Source organism: Crinia signifera, unplaced genomic scaffold (assembly GCF_055691185.1).
Source record: "Crinia signifera unplaced genomic scaffold, ASM5569118v1 HAP2_SCAFFOLD_688, whole genome shotgun sequence".
Classification (NCBI taxonomy): Eukaryota; Metazoa; Chordata; class Amphibia; order Anura; family Myobatrachidae; genus Crinia; species Crinia signifera.
This window is the reverse complement of record NW_028142587.1, coordinates 1-25,076: the sequence shown is the minus strand read 5'-3', so window position 1 is coordinate 25,076 and position 25,076 is coordinate 1. Positions and strand designations below refer to the sequence as shown.

The 25,076-nt window shown below is 41.6% G+C and overlaps 1 protein-coding gene across 1 annotated transcript in view; it reads right to left on the bottom strand.

Annotated features, from left to right (window-relative positions):
• LOC146056000 (myelin regulatory factor-like) overlaps positions 1–25,033 on the bottom strand; it is a 34,329-nt gene extending 9,296 nt beyond the window's left edge. The window contains exons 1-4 of the mRNA XM_083168339.1: positions 24,260–25,033; positions 16,437–16,504; positions 13,116–13,160; positions 5,867–5,911 (exon numbers count right to left, since the gene is read on the bottom strand). Coding sequence (XP_083024465.1) covers positions 5,867–5,911; positions 13,116–13,160; positions 16,437–16,442 — 96 coding nt within the window. The 5' untranslated portion in view covers positions 16,443–16,504; positions 24,260–25,033. The remainder of the gene's footprint in view (positions 1–5,866; positions 5,912–13,115; positions 13,161–16,436; positions 16,505–24,259) is intronic.
• Positions 25,034–25,076: the final 43 nt, after the last annotated feature.

The following is a 25,076-nucleotide window of genomic DNA, read 5'->3' as shown; positions in this document are numbered from 1 at the left end:
CAAGATACAAACCAGCTATTTAGTAGCCAGATAACCAAGTAAAAATAACACTCTGTTTATCAGAGGTAATTTTCTGTTGCCCTAATTCATTCACTGTGAAAAAGAATAATATGTGAAAAACAGCAATTATATTTATGCAGCCAAAAATAAATATACCAACGTGTGACATAGAGCCAAGAGAAGGCCAAATCACACACACAACAAAAAAAGATATATAACAGACAGAATCAAAACTGAACATAAAAAACGAAATAAAGTTTAAATGGGACATAGAGCCAAATGAAAGGCCATACTATATGTCCAAATCCCCATCCGAAAGCTGACATAAACAGCTGAATGTGGATTCATTATATATCTTTAAAAAATATTCTCTTTTGGAGTACTATATAAAAATCTGTGACACAGTGCCAAACCTATGGCCAAATCACACTAGAGGAACGCTCACACTATCCCCCCTGGGAAACAAGATAAATACCTGTGTAAAAACATACATGTGTAAAAACAACAAAGTGTAATATAAGGCCAAATGTAAGGCTGATAATATCCACAAAGATTTATAAAAACTGGGTCTGAGATAGAGCCGAAATTAAGGCCAGATTACTAATCTAAACTCATTATCGATGTGGATGAATCTTCAATATACACACTAAAGGGCATACTTATTAAAGGCAAAATAATTGTGACATAGAGCCAATTTCCTGGCCAAATCACAAATAAAATTTGCCAATAAAAGTGTTATACTTATCAAAGGCCAAATAATTGTGACATAGAGCCAATTTCCTAGCCAAATCACAAATAAAATTTGCCAACAAAAGTGTCTTATAAGGCGAAATATAAGGCCAAAAATGACCACTGAGATATAATAACCAGATGCGAAATAGAGCCAAAGTTAAGGCCATATCACAAACCTAATCATCTGAGTGGAACAATTCACAAAGTATACACTATAAGGCCTATCTACCAGGGGCGAATAACTGTGACATAGAGCCAATTTACTGGCCAAATCACAGATAAAATTGCCAAAAAGTCTCCCGTGGGGAACCATAAGTGTGACATAGAGCTGAATCCTCGGCCAAATCACACCAATACAGGAACTCCAAAAAACTTGAAAGCTGTATGTACAATAATATATTGAAATATTCACGGATATTCGGATCTAAACCGAGGGCAGACAATTGAGCTGCCACCACCTATTTAAGCGGTGTGATATGGAACACAAATTAACACACAAGGTATAGGGGAATATTACCCAAATAATACCTAAGCTATAAGGGAATACCACCCAATAAAAATATTGCAATTAACATCATCCTATTAGATTCTGCCTACACGTTTTAATTCTTTCCAACACGAATCTTTATTCTTCCTCACTATATGTACGTTTGTATGTTGGGATATTTTAACCTCTAATTTTCGCAACTTTTGTGGGCTAATTCCTTGTCAAAGAACCAATTAAATAAAGACAATAGGAACCCCCACGGTTTTATCTGAATGAAACAATTTATTGCAATGAATATTGATCCGTGAGGATCAGGAGTGCATCCACAAATAACTGACCTTTTTTCTTTCCCTCCCATTTTTTGATCACTGACCCTCAGTTGGTCAGGATAGCACCCCCGCTACATACATTTAAATAGCGGTCAATGCCCGATAATATAGGGCAGAAATTGAAATAATTGAGTGCAGAACCCCCAAAACCTTTCTTGTCCAGTTTCCAATATACTGCTCCCTATGCAGTTTTCTGGATTCTAGCACCAATACATACAAATTGAATTATCAGTAATAACAATTGTTAAAACCACACGATCGCTAACCACAATGGCCACATTCAGCCTAGCCAAAGATCTGGAGAATAGGAGGGACAAGTTAAGAAGCGATATGGACTCAATATTCCTAGATCATGGAGACAAATCCAGTGGTCCCTCAGCAAATTGGTCGGATGACCTATACGCACTGAAAAACGCACTGATGAAACAGAGCAAAACAGTCTGGAACCGAACCACATTCGATAACTATTTAAAACATAACATGGTCCCCCGAGGTTTAAGACCTAGAGTCTTCCCTGCATTCGACCTAGCCAACGAAGACTTAAGGGTAGATTGGGAAAAAACATTACTGGAATGTTCCAAAAACCTGATTAAAATCCTGATAAGACATGACGAAGTCATTCTCAATCAACTCTCACAAGAAATAGTAGTATTGGGAGAAAAACTCAAAAATTTTGAAACGCTTGATCAATTCCAAAAACAATATGATAAATATAAAAAAGAAATTGAAAGCTATGAATTAGAAATTATAGATCGCAAAAAAAGGAAGTTCCATAGGGATAAGATGGACTTCCAGAATAATAAAGTATTCAAATGGAACATGAGGACAAACAGACCACCACACCCCAATCGAAGTGGCAACACCTCAAATTACACAACTTCCGAACCAGACTCATCTGATAATGAAACAATGGATAATAGACTCCCACGAACACATTTTTTAGGGGCAGGCCGGAGAGGAAGAGACCCTGGAGAAAGAGCAGGAGGGGCCAGGGGGGGAAGAAGACGCAAACGGGAATACCTCGATTGGAAAGAGGAACCCAGAGACAGGAGGCGTTTCAGGGAACAATACAGCCCGAATCCCCACACATAATATCTGACACAGCACCCCTAAAAATTATTAATCTGACAGAAAGAGAACTTACACCTGACCAAGAATCAATCCTCAAAAGAGGCCTTTCGTTTTCACCCTCGTCACAAGCTGACAGATTCGAATTAGAGAAGGATCTAAACTTATTTACCAGAAAAATCCTCTTGAAAAAATTCTTCTGTCAAACTAAGACTACATCAGCAAATCCCCATAACCAAGAAACCCTAGGGGAAGAGGATCAACCTGCACTAGAAGTACTATTAGATCTGGCATCCGAGAATATGTGTGACGAGTCCAATCCATTAACTGCAATTACAGATGACAAGACACCAGAACCTTTTGATAAATCTAAAATAAAGAAAAAATCCACATTTATACCAGATACAAAAATCTGTCCCCAAATCCAGGTATACCAAACTCTTGTATCTCAAGACCTGGACAAACTCCTGAGTAAACAAAAATACAAAGCAGGAAATACCACTGAGGGAGAAAAAAGAGCACTCAAAGAAATGGCATCCTGGCATGACACCATAACCAAACCATCCGATAAGGGGGGTAACGTGGTACTATGGCCACGCACCCTTTACACACAGGAGTTACAACGCCAACTGAGTGACTCAGACTGTTACAAAAAACTCATTTTCAGTCCGTGCACAGAATACTGTCGTCAATACAATGCACTGATCCAATCAGCACATGATAGGAATATCATATCCAAAAATGATTGGAGATTCTTACAAATTAATAACCCTAGAACACCTACCCTGTACCTTCTCCCTAAAGTCCACAAAAATGCCAAAATTCCACCAGGCAGGCCAATTCTATCTGGCAAGGGGAGTCTAACTGAAAATCTCAGTATTTACGTGGACCAATTTTTGAGACATCATGTCACGGCTTTACCGTCATACTTACGAGACACAATGGACGTGCTCAATAAATTAGAAAATCTGACGGTGAATCGAGACACATGGTTAGTATCCTTAGATGTTGAAAGCCTCTACACTAGCATCAAACATGATAGAGGCATTGAAGCAGTACAGTACTTCCTAAATATGGATGCCAATTATGATTTCAACAAATTTCTTGTGGAGTCCATAAAATTTATACTCACAAAAAACTACTTCACATGCCAAGGCTCCCACTACCTCCAGGTACGGGGGACAGCGATGGGGACAGCATGTGCCCCAACGTATGCAAACCTGTACCTGGGGTGGTGGGAAAGGGAGATGGTGTTCAAGGAATCACACAACAGATTCACTGAAAAAATTCCCCTATATTTAAGATTTATTGACGACATCTTACTACTGTGGGACGGAGAGAGAAGTGAATTGGAGGAATTCATCCAAATTCTAAATCAAAATAATCTCAACTTAAAACTGACACATGAGATCAGTCAGAGCCAAATACACTTCCTCGACCTGTTAATAAGTATTGATGGAATGGGCAATCTATGTACAGATCTATATAGAAAAGAAACTGCAACTAACAGCTTGCTACATGCCTCGAGTGGTCACCTTCCCAGTACAATCAAGGCCATCCCCAAAGGGGAAATGATCAGAACTAAAAGGAACTGCTCGGACCCCCAAACTCTGAAAAAGAGAGAACATGAACTATCAGAGAGATTATCAGAGAGAGGGTACAGTAAAAAACTTATTAAAAAGTCCCAGAAAACAGTACAAGGGATCACTCGTGATTCACTACTTCTCCCCAAACAAAAGAACCCAAACCAAACAGAATCCATTCGCTTCATAGGCACCTTTAATAATCATTGGAAGGACATCCGTCAAATACTGCAGAGACACTGGCCGGTATTACAGACAGATGAAGACTTGAAATCAATCCTCCAACCACAAGTACAAGTTAATTGGAGAAGAGCAAGAAATGTGAAGGATCATCTGCTACGCAGTCATCTGGCAGAAATACCACCAGCCACTACCACACTGAAACAGGGATCTGAGAAGTGTGGCAGATGTAAGGCCTGTAACCATATGATACCAACTAAATCATATCGAGATAAATTCGGTAAAACATGGTACATAAAAGGCCTGATAACTTGTACAACAATCGGAGTGGTGTATCAAATCAAATGCCCCTGCGACAAAACTTATGTGGGCAAAACAAAGAGACCTTTAAAAGTAAGAGTATTGGAGCATATCTGTTCCATACGTAATGCCAGAAAAGATGCCGACAATTTCAAAAAACTTAGCCCAATAGCGAGACATTTTATGCGTTACCATAACAATGACCCAAAGGGCCTTAAAGTGTTTGGTATGCGGCATATCCAATTGGGAATTAGAGGTGGTGATCTGGATGCCGAACTTCTAAAAACTGAAACAAAGATGATTTTCCTCATGGATTGTTTACAACCAAAAGGACTGAACGAATACAATAGCTATCTCCCCTTCCTTTAAAATACCATATATCCTTCTTTCTACCCCCCTTCAAAGATTACAAACATAACCCCATCTCCTTATGGATCTTCTTTTCCCCCCCACCCCCCCTTTTCTCAAGGCAATCAACATGCCATAAATTAATTTAATTTCTCTCAATCACACTCCCCTACCCATCAATATCCCTCGAGATGATCACCATTAAATTAAGGCTAACAAACTCAAATGATAAAATCAATGGATACAGGGATCACAGCCTATAATTGAATCTAGGCAGAAAACCCAGGGAAGAATAACAACCAAATTACCTGAACTCAGAATCTCGAATATAAACACCTAAACCAATCACCACCCCGAAAATCCAAGTTGTTGTATTTAATAGAGAATACTCAATTATGAGAAGACACTAATAACCTGTCACAGAATACTACAATCTATGTAATATTATCACCAATATTCAATATTCTCACGACCACCTACCTATTGGAGCACTAGAGTCCCCTACACTTGTGGACCCCTTCCAAATTGGCCCACATAACATACTCTCCCTTATCCCCATCACTTGGTACCCACACCATCACAACCAAGAGAATCCTCATGTAACGGATTCACTTATATACAATGATAAAGACAATCTTCACACAACGGACTCACTTATGTACAATGATAAATTAATCAATGTTTTCTAGACCACTACTAATATATTAAATGTAATATATTCAACTAATACTGATTTTGACCTCCCATCATAATCCCCCCCACCCCCTGTTTCTCTGTTTCCACGAGTGACACAATTTACACCAACACACTTATTTTCAATTGATCAGCACAATACTCACGTTTTTTCCTCTCCTTCCCCTCATACCTCGAAGTCCAACACGGCCCTAAATACCAGATAAGTATAATATTAATGGTGAATATCATTCTAATAGATGTATACTTACCATCAGTAATTAGATATATGATATAACATGATAAAAGATTAAAATGGAAAAATCTCACGGATATTGAATATACAGACTGCGGGGCAAAAATGTAAAATACAGTATGAAGTATAACTGGCCAACACGAAGCAGTTTTTAATATCTCAATTTATGCACAAATATTCTCCAAACAACTAACCAATGGATTAAGGAGGATCAAATATCAAAGACTTAAGATAAAATACAAACTATACACATATCCAATATGTTTTGATATGAAGGAACAATTACATATACATATCCCGGGGCACCTAACTATGCACAGACCAAACCTGTCAGGAAGACTATTGGCATAAATCAAACACGTGACCAAGTATGATATATGCAGACTATGGGGCAAAACAAATAGCGGGCATAACGTATAAACTGGTAACAATAAACCAAAATAAAACACCCGATGCCCTCACTAAATGCTCAAAGATAGACACCGACAGAATAATGGGGATACAATATAGATTACCCACTGAGAGATATTAACATTGTACGGCCACAAAGAACAGTATCGTGCGCAACCACAGTAGCGTATACAGGTTCCAGGGCATCAGAGCAATTCATACAGATGCACGGGCGGCGCCCGAAAGGACGATCATTGGCACAAGATACACACGTGATAAATCACGTGACGCCGGCAGCAGCAGCAGCAATACGCTGCATAGAGACGGAGGACGCGGAGAAAACCGCTCCATTGGCTGAATTGACACCACGTGTCCCGCGCAGTCAAAGTTGATTGGCGGGACTCTTAGATAAAGCCAGTATGGTGGATAGCGATCGTTTGGCTAGCTTGAAGAAGCACCTAATGCGAAACACGTGTCCTAGACCCGTGGCAGGCAGAATTATAGGATGATATTGTGTGTTTGACTAATATGTTATATCCACCGCTAATTAGATTGTGAACTTTAGTGCTGTAATTGTACGCTGGCAAGTGAAGGGAGTGTTACCTGCTTCCACAGTCTACCTGTGCAGACCATAGCACAGGGACTGTCCTGTTCACTACAATTAAGGCAAAATATTCTATTACAGCAATAACAACTGATTGCTCTGAACTCTCTGGCATAAAATCTCAATGGCTATTTCTGACCAGAGATATGTAATTAACAGAAACCACCAGTAGATGTCAGTAGCAATCAGTGGCAGCTCAGAAACGTATCTTGAAACTAAAATGTATCGAATGAAAACATAAAGTTACAAAGGATTGTATCACTATATGTATACAATCATCTCCATCTTAACATATAAGAACAAGATACAAACCAGCTATTTAGTAGCCAGATAACCAAGTAAAAATAACACTCTGTTTATCAGAGGTAATTTTCTGTTGCCCTAATTCATTCACTGTGAAAAAGAATAATATGTGAAAAACAGCAATTATATTTATGCAGCCAAAAATAAATATACCAACGTGTGACATAGAGCCAAGAGAAGGCCAAATCACACACACAACAAAAAAAGATATATAACAGACAGAATCAAAACTGAACATAAAAAACGAAATAAAGTTTAAATGGGACATAGAGCCAAATGAAAGGCCATACTATATGTCCAAATCCCCATCCGAAAGCTGACATAAACAGCTGAATGTGGATTCATTATATATCTTTAAAAAATATTCTCTTTTGGAGTACTATATAAAAATCTGTGACACAGTGCCAAACCTATGGCCAAATCACACTAGAGGAACGCTCACACTATCCCCCCTGGGAAACAAGATAAATACCTGTGTAAAAACATACATGTGTAAAAACAACAAAGTGTAATATAAGGCCAAATGTAAGGCTGATAATATCCACAAAGATTTATAAAAACTGGGTCTGAGATAGAGCCGAAATTAAGGCCAGATTACTAATCTAAACTCATTATCGATGTGGATGAATCTTCAATATACACACTAAAGGGCATACTTATTAAAGGCAAAATAATTGTGACATAGAGCCAATTTCCTGGCCAAATCACAAATAAAATTTGCCAATAAAAGTGTTATACTTATCAAAGGCCAAATAATTGTGACATAGAGCCAATTTCCTGGCCAAATCACAAATAAAATTTGCCAACAAAAGTGTCTTATAAGGCCAAATATAAGGCCAAAAATGACCACTGAGATATAATAACCAGATGCGAAATAGAGCCAAAGTTAAGGCCATATCACAAACCTAATCATCTGAGTGGAACAATTCACAAAGTATACACTATAAGGCCTATCTACCAGGGGCGAATAACTGTGACATAGAGCCAATTTACTGGCCAAATCACAGATAAAATTGCCAAAAAGTCTCCCGTGGGGAACCATAAGTGTGACATAGAGCCGAATCCTCGGCCAAATCACACCAATACAGGAACTCCAAAAAACTTGAAAGCTGTATGTACAATAATATATTGAAATATTCACGGATATTCGGATCTAAACCGAGGGCAGACAATTGAGCTGCCACCACCTATTTAAGCGGTGTGATATGGAACACAAATTAACACACAAGGTATAGGGGAATATTACCCAAATAATACCTAAGCTATAAGGGAATACCACCCAATAAAAATATTGCAATTAACATCATCCTATTAGATTCTGCCTACACGTTTTAATTCTTTCCAACACTAATCTTTATTCTTCCTCACTATATGTACGTTTGTATGTTGGGATATTTTAACCTCTAATTTTCGCAACTTTTGTGGGCTAATTCCTTGTCAAAGAACCAATTAAATAAAGACAATAGGAACCCCCACGGTTTTATCTGAATGAAACAATTTATTGCAATGAATATTGATCCGTGAGGATCAGGAGTGCATCCACAAATAACTGACCTTTTTTCTTTCCCTCCCATTTTTTGATCACTGACCCTCAGTTGGTCAGGATAGCACCCCCGCTACATACATTTAAATAGCGGTCAATGCCCGATAATATAGGGCAGAAATTGAAATAATTGAGTGCAGAACCCCCAAAACCTTTCTTGTCCAGTTTCCAATATACTGCTCCCTATGCAGTTTTCTGGATTCTAGCACCAATACATACAAATTGAATTATCAGTAATAACAATTGTTAAAACCACACGATCGCTAACCACAATGGCCACATTCAGCCTAGCCAAAGATCTGGAGAATAGGAGGGACAAGTTAAGAAGCGATATGGACTCAATATTCCTAGATCATGGAGACAAATCCAGTGGTCCCTCAGCAAATTGGTCGGATGACCTATACGCACTGAAAAACGCACTGATGAAACAGAGCAAAACAGTCTGGAACCGAACCACATTCGATAACTATTTAAAACATAACATGGTCCCCCGAGGTTTAAGACCTAGAGTCTTCCCTGCATTCGACCTAGCCAACGAAGACTTAAGGGTAGATTGGGAAAAAACATTACTGGAATGTTCCAAAAACCTGATTAAAATCCTGATAAGACATGACGAAGTCATTCTCAATCAACTCTCACAAGAAATAGTAGTATTGGGAGAAAAACTCAAAAATTTTGAAACGCTTGATCAATTCCAAAAACAATATGATAAATATAAAAAAGAAATTGAAAGCTATGAATTAGAAATTATAGATCGCAAAAAAAGGAAGTTCCATAGGGATAAGATGGACTTCCAGAATAATAAAGTATTCAAATGGAACATGAGGACAAACAGACCACCACACCCCAATCGAAGTGGCAACACCTCAAATTACACAACTTCCGAACCAGACTCATCTGATAATGAAACAATGGATAATAGACTCCCACGAACACATTTTTTAGGGGCAGGCCGGAGAGGAAGAGACCCTGGAGAAAGAGCAGGAGGGGCCAGGGGGGGAAGAAGACGCAAACGGGAATACCTCGATTGGAAAGAGGAACCCAGAGACAGGAGGCGTTTCAGGGAACAATACAGCCCGAATCCCCACACATAATATCTGACACAGCACCCCTAAAAATTATTAATCTGACAGAAAGAGAACTTACACCTGACCAAGAATCAATCCTCAAAAGAGGCCTTTCGTTTTCACCCTCGTCACAAGCTGACAGATTCGAATTAGAGAAGGATCTAAACTTATTTACCAGAAAAATCCTCTTGAAAAAATTCTTCTGTCAAACTAAGACTACATCAGCAAATCCCCATAACCAAGAAACCCTAGGGGAAGAGGATCAACCTGCACTAGAAGTACTATTAGATCTGGCATCCGAGAATATGTGTGACGAGTCCAATCCATTAACTGCAATTACAGATGACAAGACACCAGAACCTTTTGATAAATCTAAAATAAAGAAAAAATCCACATTTATACCGGATACAAAAATCTGCCCCCAAATCCAGGTATACCAAACTCTTGTATCTCAAGACCTGGACAAACTCCTGAGTAAACAAAAATACAAAGCAGGAAATACCACTGAGGGAGAAAAAAGAGCACTCAAAGAAATGGCATCCTGGCATGACACCATAACCAAACCATCCGATAAGGGGGGTAACGTGGTACTATGGCCACGCACCCTTTACACACAGGAGTTACAACGCCAACTGAGTGACTCAGACTGTTACAAAAAACTCATTTTTAGTCCGTGCACAGAATACTGTCGTCAATACAATGCACTGATCCAATCAGCACATGATAGGAATATCATATCCAAAAATGATTGGAGATTCTTACAAATTAATAACCCTAGAACACCTACCCTGTACCTTCTCCCTAAAGTCCACAAAAATGCCAAAATTCCACCAGGCAGGCCAATTCTATCTGGCAAGGGGAGTCTAACTGAAAATCTCAGTATTTACGTGGACCAATTTTTGAGACATCATGTCACGGCTTTACCGTCATACTTACGAGACACAATGGACGTGCTCAATAAATTAGAAAATCTGACGGTGAATCGAGACACATGGTTAGTATCCTTAGATGTTGAAAGCCTCTACACTAGCATCAAACATGATAGAGGCATTGAAGCAGTACAGTACTTCCTAAATATGGATGCCAATTATGATTTCAACAAATTTCTTGTGGAGTCCATAAAATTTATACTCACAAAAAACTACTTCACATGCCAAGGCTCCCACTACCTCCAGGTACGGGGGACAGCGATGGGGACAGCATGTGCCCCAACGTATGCAAACCTGTACCTGGGGTGGTGGGAAAGGGAGATGGTGTTCAAGGAATCACACAACAGATTCACTGAAAAAATTCCCCTATATTTAAGATTTATTGACGACATCTTACTACTGTGGGACGGAGAGAGAAGTGAATTGGAGGAATTCATCCAAATTCTAAATCAAAATAATCTCAACTTAAAACTGACACATGAGATCAGTCAGAGCCAAATACACTTCCTCGACCTGTTAATAAGTATTGATGGAATGGGCAATCTATGTACAGATCTATATAGAAAAGAAACTGCAACTAACAGCTTGCTACATGCCTCGAGTGGTCACCTTCCCAGTACAATCAAGGCCATCCCCAAAGGGGAAATGATCAGAACTAAAAGGAACTGCTCGGACCCCCAAACTCTGAAAAAGAGAGAACATGAACTATCAGAGAGATTATCAGAGAGAGGGTACAGTAAAAAACTTATTAAAAAGTCCCAGAAAACAGTACAAGGGATCACTCGTGATTCACTACTTCTCCCCAAACAAAAGAACCCAAACCAAACAGAATCCATTCGCTTCATAGGCACCTTTAATAATCATTGGAAGGACATCCGTCAAATACTGCAGAGACACTGGCCGGTATTACAGACAGATGAAGACTTGAAATCAATCCTCCAACCACAAGTACAAGTTAATTGGAGAAGAGCAAGAAATGTGAAGGATCATCTGCTACGCAGTCATCTGGCAGAAATACCACCAGCCACTACCACACTGAAACAGGGATCTGAGAAGTGTGGCAGATGTAAGGCCTGTAACCATATGATACCAACTAAATCATATCGAGATAAATTCGGTAAAACATGGTACATAAAAGGCCTGATAACTTGTACAACAATCGGAGTGGTGTATCAAATCAAATGCCCCTGCGACAAAACTTATGTGGGCAAAACAAAGAGACCTTTAAAAGTAAGAGTATTGGAGCATATCTGTTCCATACGTAATGCCAGAAAAGATGCCGACAATTTCAAAAAACTTAGCCCAATAGCGAGACATTTTATGCGTTACCATAACAATGACCCAAAGGGCCTTAAAGTGTTTGGTATGCGGCATATCCAATTGGGAATTAGAGGTGGTGATCTGGATGCCGAACTTCTAAAAACTGAAACAAAGATGATTTTCCTCATGGATTGTTTACAACCAAAAGGACTGAACGAATACAATAGCTATCTCCCCTTCCTTTAAAATACCATATATCCTTCTTTCTACCCCCCTTCAAAGATTACAAACATAACCCCATCTCCTTATGGATCTTCTTTTCCCCCCCACCCCCCCTTTTCTCAAGGCAATCAACATGCCATAAATGAATTTAATTTCTCTCAATCACACTCCCCTACCCATCAATATCCCTCGAGATGATCACCATTAAATTAAGGCTAACAAACTCAAATGATAAAATCAATGGATACAGGGATCACAGCCTATAATTGAATCTAGGCAGAAAACCCAGGGAAGAATAACAACCAAATTACCTGAACTCAGAATCTCGAATATAAACACCTAAACCAATCACCACCCCGAAAATCCAAGTTGTTGTATTTAATAGAGAATACTCAATTATGAGAAGACACTAATAACCTGTCACAGAATACTACAATCTATGTAATATTATCACCAATATTCAATATTCTCACGACCACCTACCTATTGGAGCACTAGAGTCCCCTACACTTGTGGACCCCTTCCAAATTGGCCCACATAACATACTCTCCCTTATCCCCATCACTTGGTACCCACACCATCACAACCAAGAGAATCCTCATGTAACGGATTCACTTATATACAATGATAAAGACAATCTTCACACAACGGACTCACTTATGTACAATGATAAATTAATCAATGTTTTCTAGACCACTACTAATATATTAAATGTAATATATTCAACTAATACTGATTTTGACCTCCCATCATAATCCCCCCCACCCCCTGTTTCTCTGTTTCCACGAGTGACACAATTTACACCAACACACTTATTTTCAATTGATCAGCACAATACTCACGTTTTTTCCTCTCCTTCCCCTCATACCTCGAAGTCCAACACGGCCCTAAATACCAGATAAGTATAATATTAATGGTGAATATCATTCTAATAGATGTATACTTACCATCAGTAATTAGATATATGATATAACATGATAAAAGATTAAAATGGTAAAATCTCACGGATATTGAATATACAGACTGCGGGGCAAAAATGTAAAATACAGTATGAAGTATAACTGGCCAACACGAAGCAGTTTTTAATATCTCAATTTATGCACAAATATTCTCCAAACAACTAACCAATGGATTAAGGAGGATCAAATATCAAAGACTTAAGATAAAATACAAACTATACACATATCCAATATGTTTTGATATGAAGGAACAATTACATATACATATCCCGGGGCACCTAACTATGCACAGACCAAACCTGTCAGGAAGACTATTGGCATAAATCAAACACGTGACCAAGTATGATATATGCAGACTATGGGGCAAAACAAATAGCGGGCATAACGTATAAACTGGTAACAATAAACCAAAATAAAACACCCGATGCCCTCACTAAATGCTCAAAGATAGACACCGACAGAATAATGGGGATACAATATAGATTACCCACTGAGAGATATTAACATTGTACGGCCACAAAGAACAGTATCGTGCGCAACCACAGTAGCGTATACAGGTTCCAGGGCATCAGAGCAATTCATACAGATGCACGGGCGGCGCCCGAAAGGACGATCATTGGCACAAGATACACACGTGATAAATCACGTGACGCCGGCAGCAGCAGCAGCAATACGCTGCATAGAGACGGAGGACGCGGAGAAAGCCGCTCCATTGGCTGAATTGACACCACGTGTCCCGCGCAGTCAAAGTTGATTGGCGGGACTCTTAGATAAAGCCAGTATGGTGGATAGCGATCGTTTGGCTAGCTTGAAGAAGCACCTAATGCGAAACACGTGTCCTAGACCCGTGGCAGGCAGAATTATAGGATGATATTGTGTGTTTGACTAATATGTTATATCCACCGCTAATTAGATTGTGAACTTTAGTGCTGTAATTGTACGCTGGCAAGTGAAGGGAGTGTTACCTGCTTCCACAGTCTACCTGTGCAGACCATAGCACAGGGACTGTCCTGTTCACTACAATTAAGGCAAAATATTCTATTACAGCAATAACAACTGATTGCTCTGAACTCTCTGGCATAAAATCTCAATGGCTATTTCTGACCAGAGATATGTAATTAACAGAAACCACCAGTAGATGTCAGTAGCAATCAGTGGCAGCTCAGAAACGTATCTTGAAACTAAAATGTATCGAATGAAAACATAAAGTTACAAAGGATTGTATCACTATATGTATACAATCATCTCCATCTTAACATATAAGAACAAGATACAAACCAGCTATTTAGTAGCCAGATAACCAAGTAAAAATAACACTCTGTTTATCAGAGGTAATTTTCTGTTGCCCTAATTCATTCACTGTGAAAAAGAATAATATGTGAAAAACAGCAATTATATTTATGCAGCCAAAAATAAATATACCAACGTGTGACATAGAGCCAAGAGAAGGCCAAATCACACACACAACAAAAAAAGATATATAACAGACAGAATCAAAACTGAACATAAAAAACGAAATAAAGTTTAAATGGGACATAGAGCCAAATGAAAGGCCATACTATATGTCCAAATCCCCATCCGAAAGCTGACATAAACAGCTGAATGTGGATTCATTATATATCTTTAAAAAATATTCTCTTTTGGAGTACTATATAAAAATCTGTGACACAGTGCCAAACCTATGGCCAAATCACACTAGAGGAACGCTCACACTATCCCCCCTGGGAAACAAGATAAATACCTGTGTAAAAACATACATGTGTAAAAACAACAAAGTGTAATATAAGGCCAAATGTAAGGCTGATAATATCCACAAAGATTTATAAAAACTGGGTCTGAGATAGAGCCGAAATTAAGGCCAGATTACTAATCTAAACTCATTATCGATGTGGATGAATCTTCAATATACACACTAAAGGGCATACTTATTAAAGGCAAAATAATTGTGACATAGAGCCAATTTCCTGGCCAAATCACAAATAAAATTTGCCAATAAAAGTGTTATACTTATCAAAGGCCAAATAATTGTGACATAGAGCCAATTTCCTGGCCAAATCACAAATAAAATTTGCCAACAAAAGTGTCTTATAAGGCCAAATATAAGGCCAAAAATGACCACTGAGATATAATAACCAGATGCGAAATAGAGCCAAAGTTAAGGCCATATCACAAACCTAATCATCTGAGTGGAACAATTCACAAAGTATACACTATAAGGCCTATCTACCAGGGGCGAATAACTGTGACATAGAGCCAATTTACTGGCCAAATCACAGATAAAATTGCCAAAAAGTCTCCCGTGGGGAACCATAAGTGTGACATAGAGCCGAATCCTCGGCCAAATCACACCAATACAGGAACTCCAAAAAACTTGAAAGCTGTATGTACAATAATATATTGAAATATTCACGGATATTCGGATCTAAACCGAGGGCAGACAATTGAGCTGCCACCACCTATTTAAGCGGTGTGATATGGAACACAAATTAACACACAAGGTATAGGGGAATATTACCCAAATAATACCTAAGCTATAAGGGAATACCACCCAATAAAAATATTGCAATTAACATCATCCTATTAGATTCTGCCTACACGTTTTAATTCTTTCCAACACAAATCTTTATTCTTCCTCACTATATGTACGTTTGTATGTTGGGATATTTTAACCTCTAATTTTCGCAACTTTTGTGGGCTAATTCCTTGTCAAAGAACCAATTAAATAAAGACAATAGGAACCCCCACGGTTTTATCTGAATGAAACAATTTATTGCAATGAATATTGATCCGTGAGGATCAGGAGTGCATCCACAAATAACTGACCTTTTTTCTTTCCCTCCCATTTTTTGATCTATGGTACCATAGCAGGAATCTGGCGGCTTTAGGACCCTTGCCATATGCTGTCTAGCTAGCCCTAGGGTGCTCAGCACAGGCCGCAGACTTACAATGGTCTATGACACAGGTCTTCAACCTGTGGCCCTCCAGATGTTGTGGAACTACATGTCCCAGCATGCCCTGTCAGTTTTGACATGCTCTTATAGGAAAAAAAATGTGGCAATGCATGTTGGAACAAGTAGTTTCACAACATCTGGGGGGCCATTAAAGATCCATGGTCTATGATATATTTGGGAGAACCATTTCACCTTGTGTGGAGCGGAGCATAGAAACTTAAGTGACAGCTCTGTTGAACAGCCTAAAACTTACCTTCATCTGCACTTTAGCATACTCTGAGTTGCTTGCAGCTTTACGGAACTGTGAACATTGGGTCAGGGCTAAAAAAAAGGGCAAAAGCGCTTATTTAGGGTTTAAGATTTGTAAGTTTGTTTGCATATTATTGCGCAATAATATAGATATTTAAGCACTTAGGTGTTACAGCAAAAGGTTGAATAGAGAGTTATTAAATGGTACAGATATTTGAATGTGATTAATTAAGAGTACAATAAGAATGTTCATTGGTTGTAACATAATACAGTAGAATTGTAGAATACATTTGTTTACTTTAAGAAAACATCTAATCAGTCGTTCTTCTCTGCGGGCGTCCTCGGAGATTTGCATAGTCTCCGAGGTGCTCGTAGCGGGGTGGGCATACAGTAGGCGGGCAGGGGGCCTTCGCAGGGTTTCCTGGGTGTACTCACAAAAATATTGGCTGCACCCAGGAAATGCTGGGCATCAGCAAGTGAACGGGGGTGGCTACTTGCCTTCCGGGGGCCGGCAGCAGACGTCACCGAATGTCAGCTGCCCACAATGTTCACGGAGCAGGGTGCCACTAAATAAAGTCACCAGGGAGTGAGCGCTTCAGAAATCGACCATCTAATGATTTTGGGAAAATCTGCGAATAGCGGGGTGTGGGCATTTGGGCGGTGCTACAAAGCTCACAAAGAAGCAAAATAACACTGCTTTGCGAGCCAACCAGAATAAGGCCCATACTGCTTATTAATGGGTGCAAGAATAGTGTAGCCATGGCAGAAACAATGGTTAAGCATAGAGAACCCCAAGTAGGCATCGGCCTGGCTGCGTTCCCATGGGAATGCCCAGCATTACATAGAGACGCCCATGCCACTTTCATGGAGGAGAAACATCCTCCGGTGCGTGACAGCACTTGATGCTCTGATGAAGTGAGCTATTAGGGGGAGCAGGCAAGAAACCGAATGGACATTCCAAACTACATCATCTACATATGCGATGGTCAGTGGGATGTACCGCCAATGCTTTGTACATCCCGTCCGGAGAGAGAGAGAGTTGGGGCAGAGAGAGCGAGAGAGAGAGAGTTGGGGCAGAGAGAGCAAGAGAGAGAGAGAGTTGGGGCAGAGAGAGCAAGAGAGAGAGAGAGTTGGGGCAGAGAGAGAGACTGGACACACTTGTCGGCATAGGCAGGCAGCAGACGGAACACATGAATTCCCCGCCTGACTCTGCAACGCCCCAATTGCTGGCTCAATAATCCTGGCTGGTACACACTTTTAAAGAAGAAAATCAACGAAATAAAGATGTATTGTTTGTGGGGTTACCACCTTTGCCCTTTAATTCCGGACACATATTAATTACACATGTTCTGTGGCTGACTGACTTCAAGACTCCATATCACCTGGTTTTAAACTTCCACAGAACCTGTGTAATTAATATGTGTCCGGAATTAAAGGGGAAAGGTGGTAACCCTAATTGTTTGTGGGGAAACAATTGTTGTCACTGATTTTCATTCTGTCTTTGACTGATCTTCCTTAACCATTGCATTGGCAGGTCTCAGTATCATATCCATGGAAGACAAAAGAAGGTAGATTGTCCTCTCCACTGGCGCTCTGATAGGATGGTACCTCCCTTAGATTTGAGGTACGGTCCTCTTCTCCCAATAAAAGTGATAGCAAGGTGTGTTAATAAATACCGTACATCCCTCAAAGTACAGTGACGCTCCTCTTCTCCGCCTCTATGAATAACAATCTGTGTCACCAGGATTAAGGTCCCCTCTGATAAATGGGTGGTCAATCAAACTCTCCCAAAAAGGAATACAGAAAATGGCAAAAATAGTGTAATACCATTTAATGTACAATATAACAAATACACAAGTGAGACAGATAAAAAAGGGACAAATGAATGGTAAGATGGCCTGTTACCCGATGTAGTGGAGAACGTGGATAACGATCCAGTCCTCAAAGATGGCAAATAGGGATGGCAGTGAACCCGGGATTTTCACTGTCAAAACGACAACAGCAGGCACAGAGTCCACCCAGTCCAGACAGAATGTCCACGTACAAATGAAGTCCCAGCTCCAAGCGCTTTCGGCCTCCTCTGAGGCCTTTTTCAAGGAGATTCTCCTTGAAAAAGGCCTCAGAGGAGGCCGAAAGCGCTTGGAGCTGGGACTTCATTTGTACGTGGACATTCTGTCTGGACTGGGTGGACTCTGTGCCTGCTGTTGTCGTTTTGACAGTGAAAATCCCGGGTTCACTGCCATCCCTATTTGCCATCTTTGAGGACTGGATCGTTATCCACGTTCTCCACTACATCGGGTAACAGGCCATCTTACCATTCATTTGTCCCTTTTTTATCTGTCTCACTTGTGTATTTGTTATATTGTACATTAAATGGTATTACACTATTTTTGCCATTTTCTGTATTCCTTTTTGGGAGAGTTTGATTGACCACCCATTTATCAGAGGGGACCTTAATCCTGGTGACACAGATTGTTATTCATAGAGGCGGAGAAGAGGAGCGTCACTGTACTTTGAGGGATGTACGGTATTTATTAACACACCTTGCTATCACTTTTATTGGGAGAAGAGGACCGTACCTCAAATCTAAGGGAGGTACCATCCTATCAGAGCGCCAGTGGAGAGGACAATCTACCTTCTTTTGTCTTCCATGTATTCGATGGTGTTTGGGTCACCATTTTAGTTTGAACTCTCCATAGGCTGCTTGAGCGCACGAGCCCATAAACTTTTATTCTTCAGTATCATATCCGCCACATTGAAATTTTTTGCACTTGTTTTGTCCTTGGGGTTGGTGAAACCTTAATCATCAGCGTCAGCTGTTTAAGTGTCTAGTGCTGGGGTAGCCAACCCTAGTCCTCGAGAGCTACCAACAGTGCATGTTTTGCAGGTCTCCTCACAGAATCACAAGTGAAGTAATTAGCTCCATCTGTGTATCTTTTAAAATGTGTCAGTGATTAATGAGTGCAGCTGTGCAGCAGCTAGGTTGTCTGGAAAATGTGAACTGTTGGTAGCTCTCGAGGGCTAGGGTTGGCTACCACTGGTCTAGTGCAACCAGTATAGTTCTTTCTATCATTGTAGCGATAGAATTAGACAGGCAGCCTCCATGAACAATATACTTGCTATTTTAGGACAACGTTTTGAATTAGCTAAAACTGTAGCATTCCTGCTCCCACCATAAATGCAACACCCCTCACCCCCCCCCCCCCCACACACACACACACACAGCCACCACTAATAATGCTACTTTCACTGTATGATAAGCATTTGCTAACTAAAACCCTACTCCTCTGAGTAATTGCTGCATCTCTATACACTTGTACCCAGACCGTCCAATAGGACCCTTCCATCAGGTACAGAAAGCTCTGCTCCCGGACTTCCCAGGTGCAGTTACCGGCAGTGAAACAGCTTTCTCATCAATTATCTAGTTCAACACAGGTGACTACAATCATAAACAGGGGGAAGCCCAAGAGCAGATCCTCTTGTACCTGATGGAAGGGGTCGTGCTGGGGGATCTGTTATTCCCCCACTCCCATCCCTAACTCCCCTCTCACATGTCAATACAGACAAAAGTAAAACAGTAGGGATGGCCATTGACCATCGATTATTCCAAACATCGGTGGTTCATGGCCAATGTCGAATACTTTAGCCATAGATGGGGGAGAACCAGATGGTTTCCCTCCATCGATGGAACAGCAAAACGATGTTTGCCTTTTTTTAAAAAGTGCTGGGACACAGAGCATAGCTCTGCCCCCCGACACCAGCGAAGCCCCGTCCCCCGTCTTTTGATTGGCCCACAGCCCAATCAATCAAACACAATGGATGACCATCGATATGTAAAAATTTAATGTTCCTTTCCTGCAGTTAGATTATAAATTAGGAACATGTACATAGGATCTCACTGAAATTAGGCACAAATAACATTAACAGGGTAAGTTATAGCAACTTAGAAATCCTAAAAATAAAATTAGACCCATTAGCATGGATACTATAGAGTGTATATGGGAGAGCAGCAAGCTGGTCACATGACCCAAGCTATACACTTTCATAGCTGAGAGTGGCAGTTATTTTCCAACTGGCATCTCTGCAGCAGACAGCATCAGAGGAGGAAGCAGCAGCGCAAGCAGAGGATTGAGAAGGGGAGAAAAAGCGATTTCAGGAGACAGAAAGCCAATTACTGGATCAGGTGAACCCGTCGTAAGACGCAGGAGCCGAATCAGGAGAGGTAAGTAAACTTATTGGATCAGGTGTACCCGTCGGAAGACGCAGGAGCCAGATCAGGAGAGGTAAATCGACTCAGTGGATCAGGTGTACCCGTCGGAAGACGCAGGAGCCAGATCAGGAGAGGTAAATCGACTTATTGGATCAGGTGTACCCGTCGGAAGACGCAGGAGCCAGATCAGGAAAGGTAAATTGACCAATTGGATCAGGTGTACCCGTCGGAAGACGCAGGAGCCAGATCAGGAAAGGTAAACGACCAATTGGATCAGGTGTACCCGTCGGAAGACGCAGGAGCCAGATCAGGAAAGGTAAATTGACCAATTGGATCAGGTGTACCCGTCGGAAGACGCAGGAGCCAGATCAGGAGAGGTAAATTGACTCAGTGGATCAGGTGTACCCGTCGGAAGACGCAGGAGCCAGATCAGGAGAGGTAAATCGACTCCTTGGATCAGGTGTACCCGTCGGAAGACGCAGGAGCCAGATCAGGAAAGGTAAATTGACCAATTGGATTAGGTGTACCCGTCGGAAGACGCAGGAGCCAGATCAGGAAAAGTAAATTGACCAATTGGATCAGGTGTACCCGTCGGAAGACGCAGGAGCCAGATCAGGAGAGGTAAATTGACCAATTGGATTAGGTGTACCCGTCGGAAGACGCAGGAGCCAGATCAGGAAAGGTAAATTGACCAATTGGATCAGGTGTACCCGTCGGAAGACGCAGGAGCCAGATCAGGAAAGGTAAATTGACCAATTGGATCAGGTGTACCCGTCGGAAGACGCAGGAGCCAGATCAGGGAAGGTAAATTGACCAATTGGATCAGGTGTACCCGTCGGAAGACGCAGGAGCCAGATCAGGAAAGGTAAATTGACCAATTGGATCAGGTGTACCCGTCGGAAGACGCAGGAGCCAGATCAGGAAAGGTAAATTGACCAATTGGATCAGGTGTACCCGTCGGAAGACGAAGGAGCCAGATCAGGAAAGGTAAATTGACCAATTGGATCAGGTGTACCCATCGGAAGACGAAGGAGCCAGATCAGGAAAGGTAAATTGACCCATTGGATCAGGTGTACCCGTCGGAAGACGCAGGAGCCAGATTAGGAAAGGTAAATTGACCAATTGGATCAGGTGTACCTGTCAGAAGACGCAGGAGCCAGATCAGGAGAGGTAAGTCAACTTATTGGATCAGGTGTACCCGTCGGGAGACGCAGGAGCCAGATCAGGAGAGGTAAGTTGACATTTTGGATCAGGTGTACCCGTCGGAAGATGCAGGAGCCGGATCAGAAGATGGAGGAGATGGTCGGGAAGAAGAGGAGAAGGAAGGAGACCTCAAGAAGGCCTGAAAAGGAAGCACCTGAGGAGGAACCCAGCGGCAAGATACAGAAGACAGACCAGAACACAGAGGAGATGGCCGGAAAGAAGAGGTGCAGAAAGGAGACATCAAGAAAGCCTGAAAAGGAAGCACCTGAGGAGTCCAGCAGCAAGATGCAGGAGAAAGACCAGAAGACAGTGAAGAACACTTCATCAAGAAAATCCAGAGAGGAAGAATCGCTGGAAGAGAGAAAGAGAGCGGCAAGCGAGGCTAAAGACCCGGATGAAGATCAGCCAAGACCAGGTAAGCGGAAATGTAGTTGGATGTCCTTGCACTGTAGTTCATTTTCACATTGGCAAAGTTGAATATTGTTTATATAAAAAAAATATAAATAATGTTTTATATGTAATTTATATTCACTTCATTGGTTACTTCAGTTATTCAGATAAAGACAGTCTAAAAAAAAAGGATTAGTAAAACTACTGTAATATTTATGGAGAAAGGTGCACAACTAAAAAGGTGCTGTAACCTACAGTATAGCTCAGTTTGGTGACAGGCATATGCCGGCACTCGCGGTGTCATTTACACAATGAAAACACAGTATGAATGTTCTTCTACCTTTACCTAGCCTAATCCTAACATTACTATGATTATTACTTTATTAACCCCACACCCATCAGGGTGTTTACAGAATAGCTCTAGGTTTACTGGCACTAAAGGTGGTAATTCCCAGGATGGCGGTGCCTGCATTTATACGTGACAGCCCAACCCCCCTGGGGAAGACAGCCATGGTGATAACTGAAGAATGTAGGGCTGATGTCACCCGGTGTAATGACTCATGGGGGGAAATTTACTAAGATGTGTATGCTACTTCACATGTGATGTTGCTATAGGCAACCAATCACACTCTACTTCTTATTTATTTAGCATCCTCTAGAAGACAGGATCTGATTGGTTGCCCATAGCAACATCACATGTGAAGTAGAATACACATCTTAGTAAATACCCCCCCCCCCCCTCCCCCCATGGTGTCATGGCGTTTTTTTTCCCTTCATTTAATTATGGACTTGGTACAATATTAGATATTTAAAGTAATGTATGTTAACATGAATTTCACATATAGGAATACAGATGCAAACCCTTTCAGGCTGTTAATAGGACAACAAAACGCATTATATCCAGTGTCAAACTTGGACATGAAGGCGAATGTAATGGTTGGCATCTATTGTAGCTCAATGCCATTACAAATGTACTACAGGCGATGTGATTAGTGCCAGAACGGCATGGCCAGTAACTACAGGATTAGCTCAGAGGAATTGGCTTGGTCACTAGAACCCCAGGCAATCCTTTTGATCACTAGCAATAATTTACCGGCTTAAATTCGCATGAGAATGCATCACTACCAGTTACTTACAACACATAAATGCACATGCTCCATTCCTACAATATCAAATAGGCACTATTCAGTTACGCAACAAAATTATTAAACTCAAAAGTGATCAAGGTGCCATTATTTAAAAAATGTTTCCGATTAGCTATAAGTATCTTCAGCTTTGTAAAACCCTACAGTTTGTTTTATGTTGTGGTCCCAGTTAGGGAGGCCAATCCCGGGGCATTTTTTCAATCCCGGGATTCGGGATTGAAAAATGCTCAATCCCGGGAATCCCGGGATTGGCCTCCCTAATAAAAAAAAAAAATGACCCGCCCCCCCCAAATATCAATATAAATGCCCTCTTATTCGCCCCACCTGCCCGCCCGCCACTCTTCCCCTGCCCTGCACTGTCACTTACAGAGGTATGGTGACAGGCAGCAGCAGGAGCGATGTCCGTCCGTCCATCCATGCAGCGGCCGGGCAGGCGGCTGAGCGACTGTGCTTGTGCTGAAGTGCACTGACAGGCATGGCGGCGGACGGGCTTCGCAGCGTGGCGTGATGTCAGGGGTCACGCTGCGCAGCCTGGGCGCCGTCATGACACTGACAGCGGAGCGGACCAATCAGCCACCGGGGGGTACGCAGCAGACAGCCGGGCAGCATCTGAGCCATTCTAAAGTGCTCAGCGCTGCCCGGCTTTGGAAAAAAAGTACATTTAGGACTGGGATACTAATCCCGAAATCCCGGGATTGAAAGCTTCAATCCCGGGATTCAAATCCCGCCGATTTTAGGCCTAAATCCCGGGATCGGGATCGGCGGGATCCCGGGATTTAGGCCTAAAATTGGCCTCCCTAGTCCCAGTATTCCCACTTCAGTTATCATCATATTACTGTGTCTTTAGCTGTTAAACAATAATTTCATAATGTCTCTTACTTTGCTCCACAAGGACCAAGCAGCGTCTCACCACCGGACAAGGAGGAACCTCTCTTCATGGACAGGTACAAGATCAGCCGTGAGTTAGGAGAGGGCGGCTATGGAGTGGTCCTGCTGGCGCGTGAGATCTCCACCAAGACGGATGTCGCCATAAAGGTCGTGAACAACGAGGGACTGTCAGAGAGAGAAAAAGAGAAGACAAGGATTGAGACCAGGGCCCTACAATCAACATCTGGGAGCCCCTTCTTAGTACATGGCCTCCTGACCTTCCAGACCAAGAACATCTTGGCATTCGTCATGGACTACGCCAACGGAGGAGACTTATTCGACCTGCTGCAATCAAGAGGGCGTCTTGAGCCTACAGCTGCAACGTAAGATCTATGCATAATCTGGTGTATAACTGTGTGATTGTGTGCAAGACAAAATCCCAGAGGAGCTTACAGTCTAGGAAATGAGCAAACACACATACTTAAGGCCCCCATACACTATGCGATGTTGGACCGATTCCATGCGATTTGAGCACTTGGGCTGCTAAATCGCGTGAAATAGGCCCAAAATCGCATGTGTTTGACATTTGATCCGATCCGATGCGCGTTCCCGTGCCCATCGGACCGGATCAGGAGGTCGGATGTGCAGCATGTACGATTACGTCCGACCTCCTGCAGCGGGCGGGCAGTGGCGGCTCTTAAATGAGTGGCCAGGGGGTGCCGTGAGGAAGACGTCCAGCCGGTGATCATAAGCTTTTTGTCACTGCCGTGGGCGGGCGGTGGTGGTAATCAGATCAGTGCTGGGGCAGTCGGTGGTGACCTGATCATCA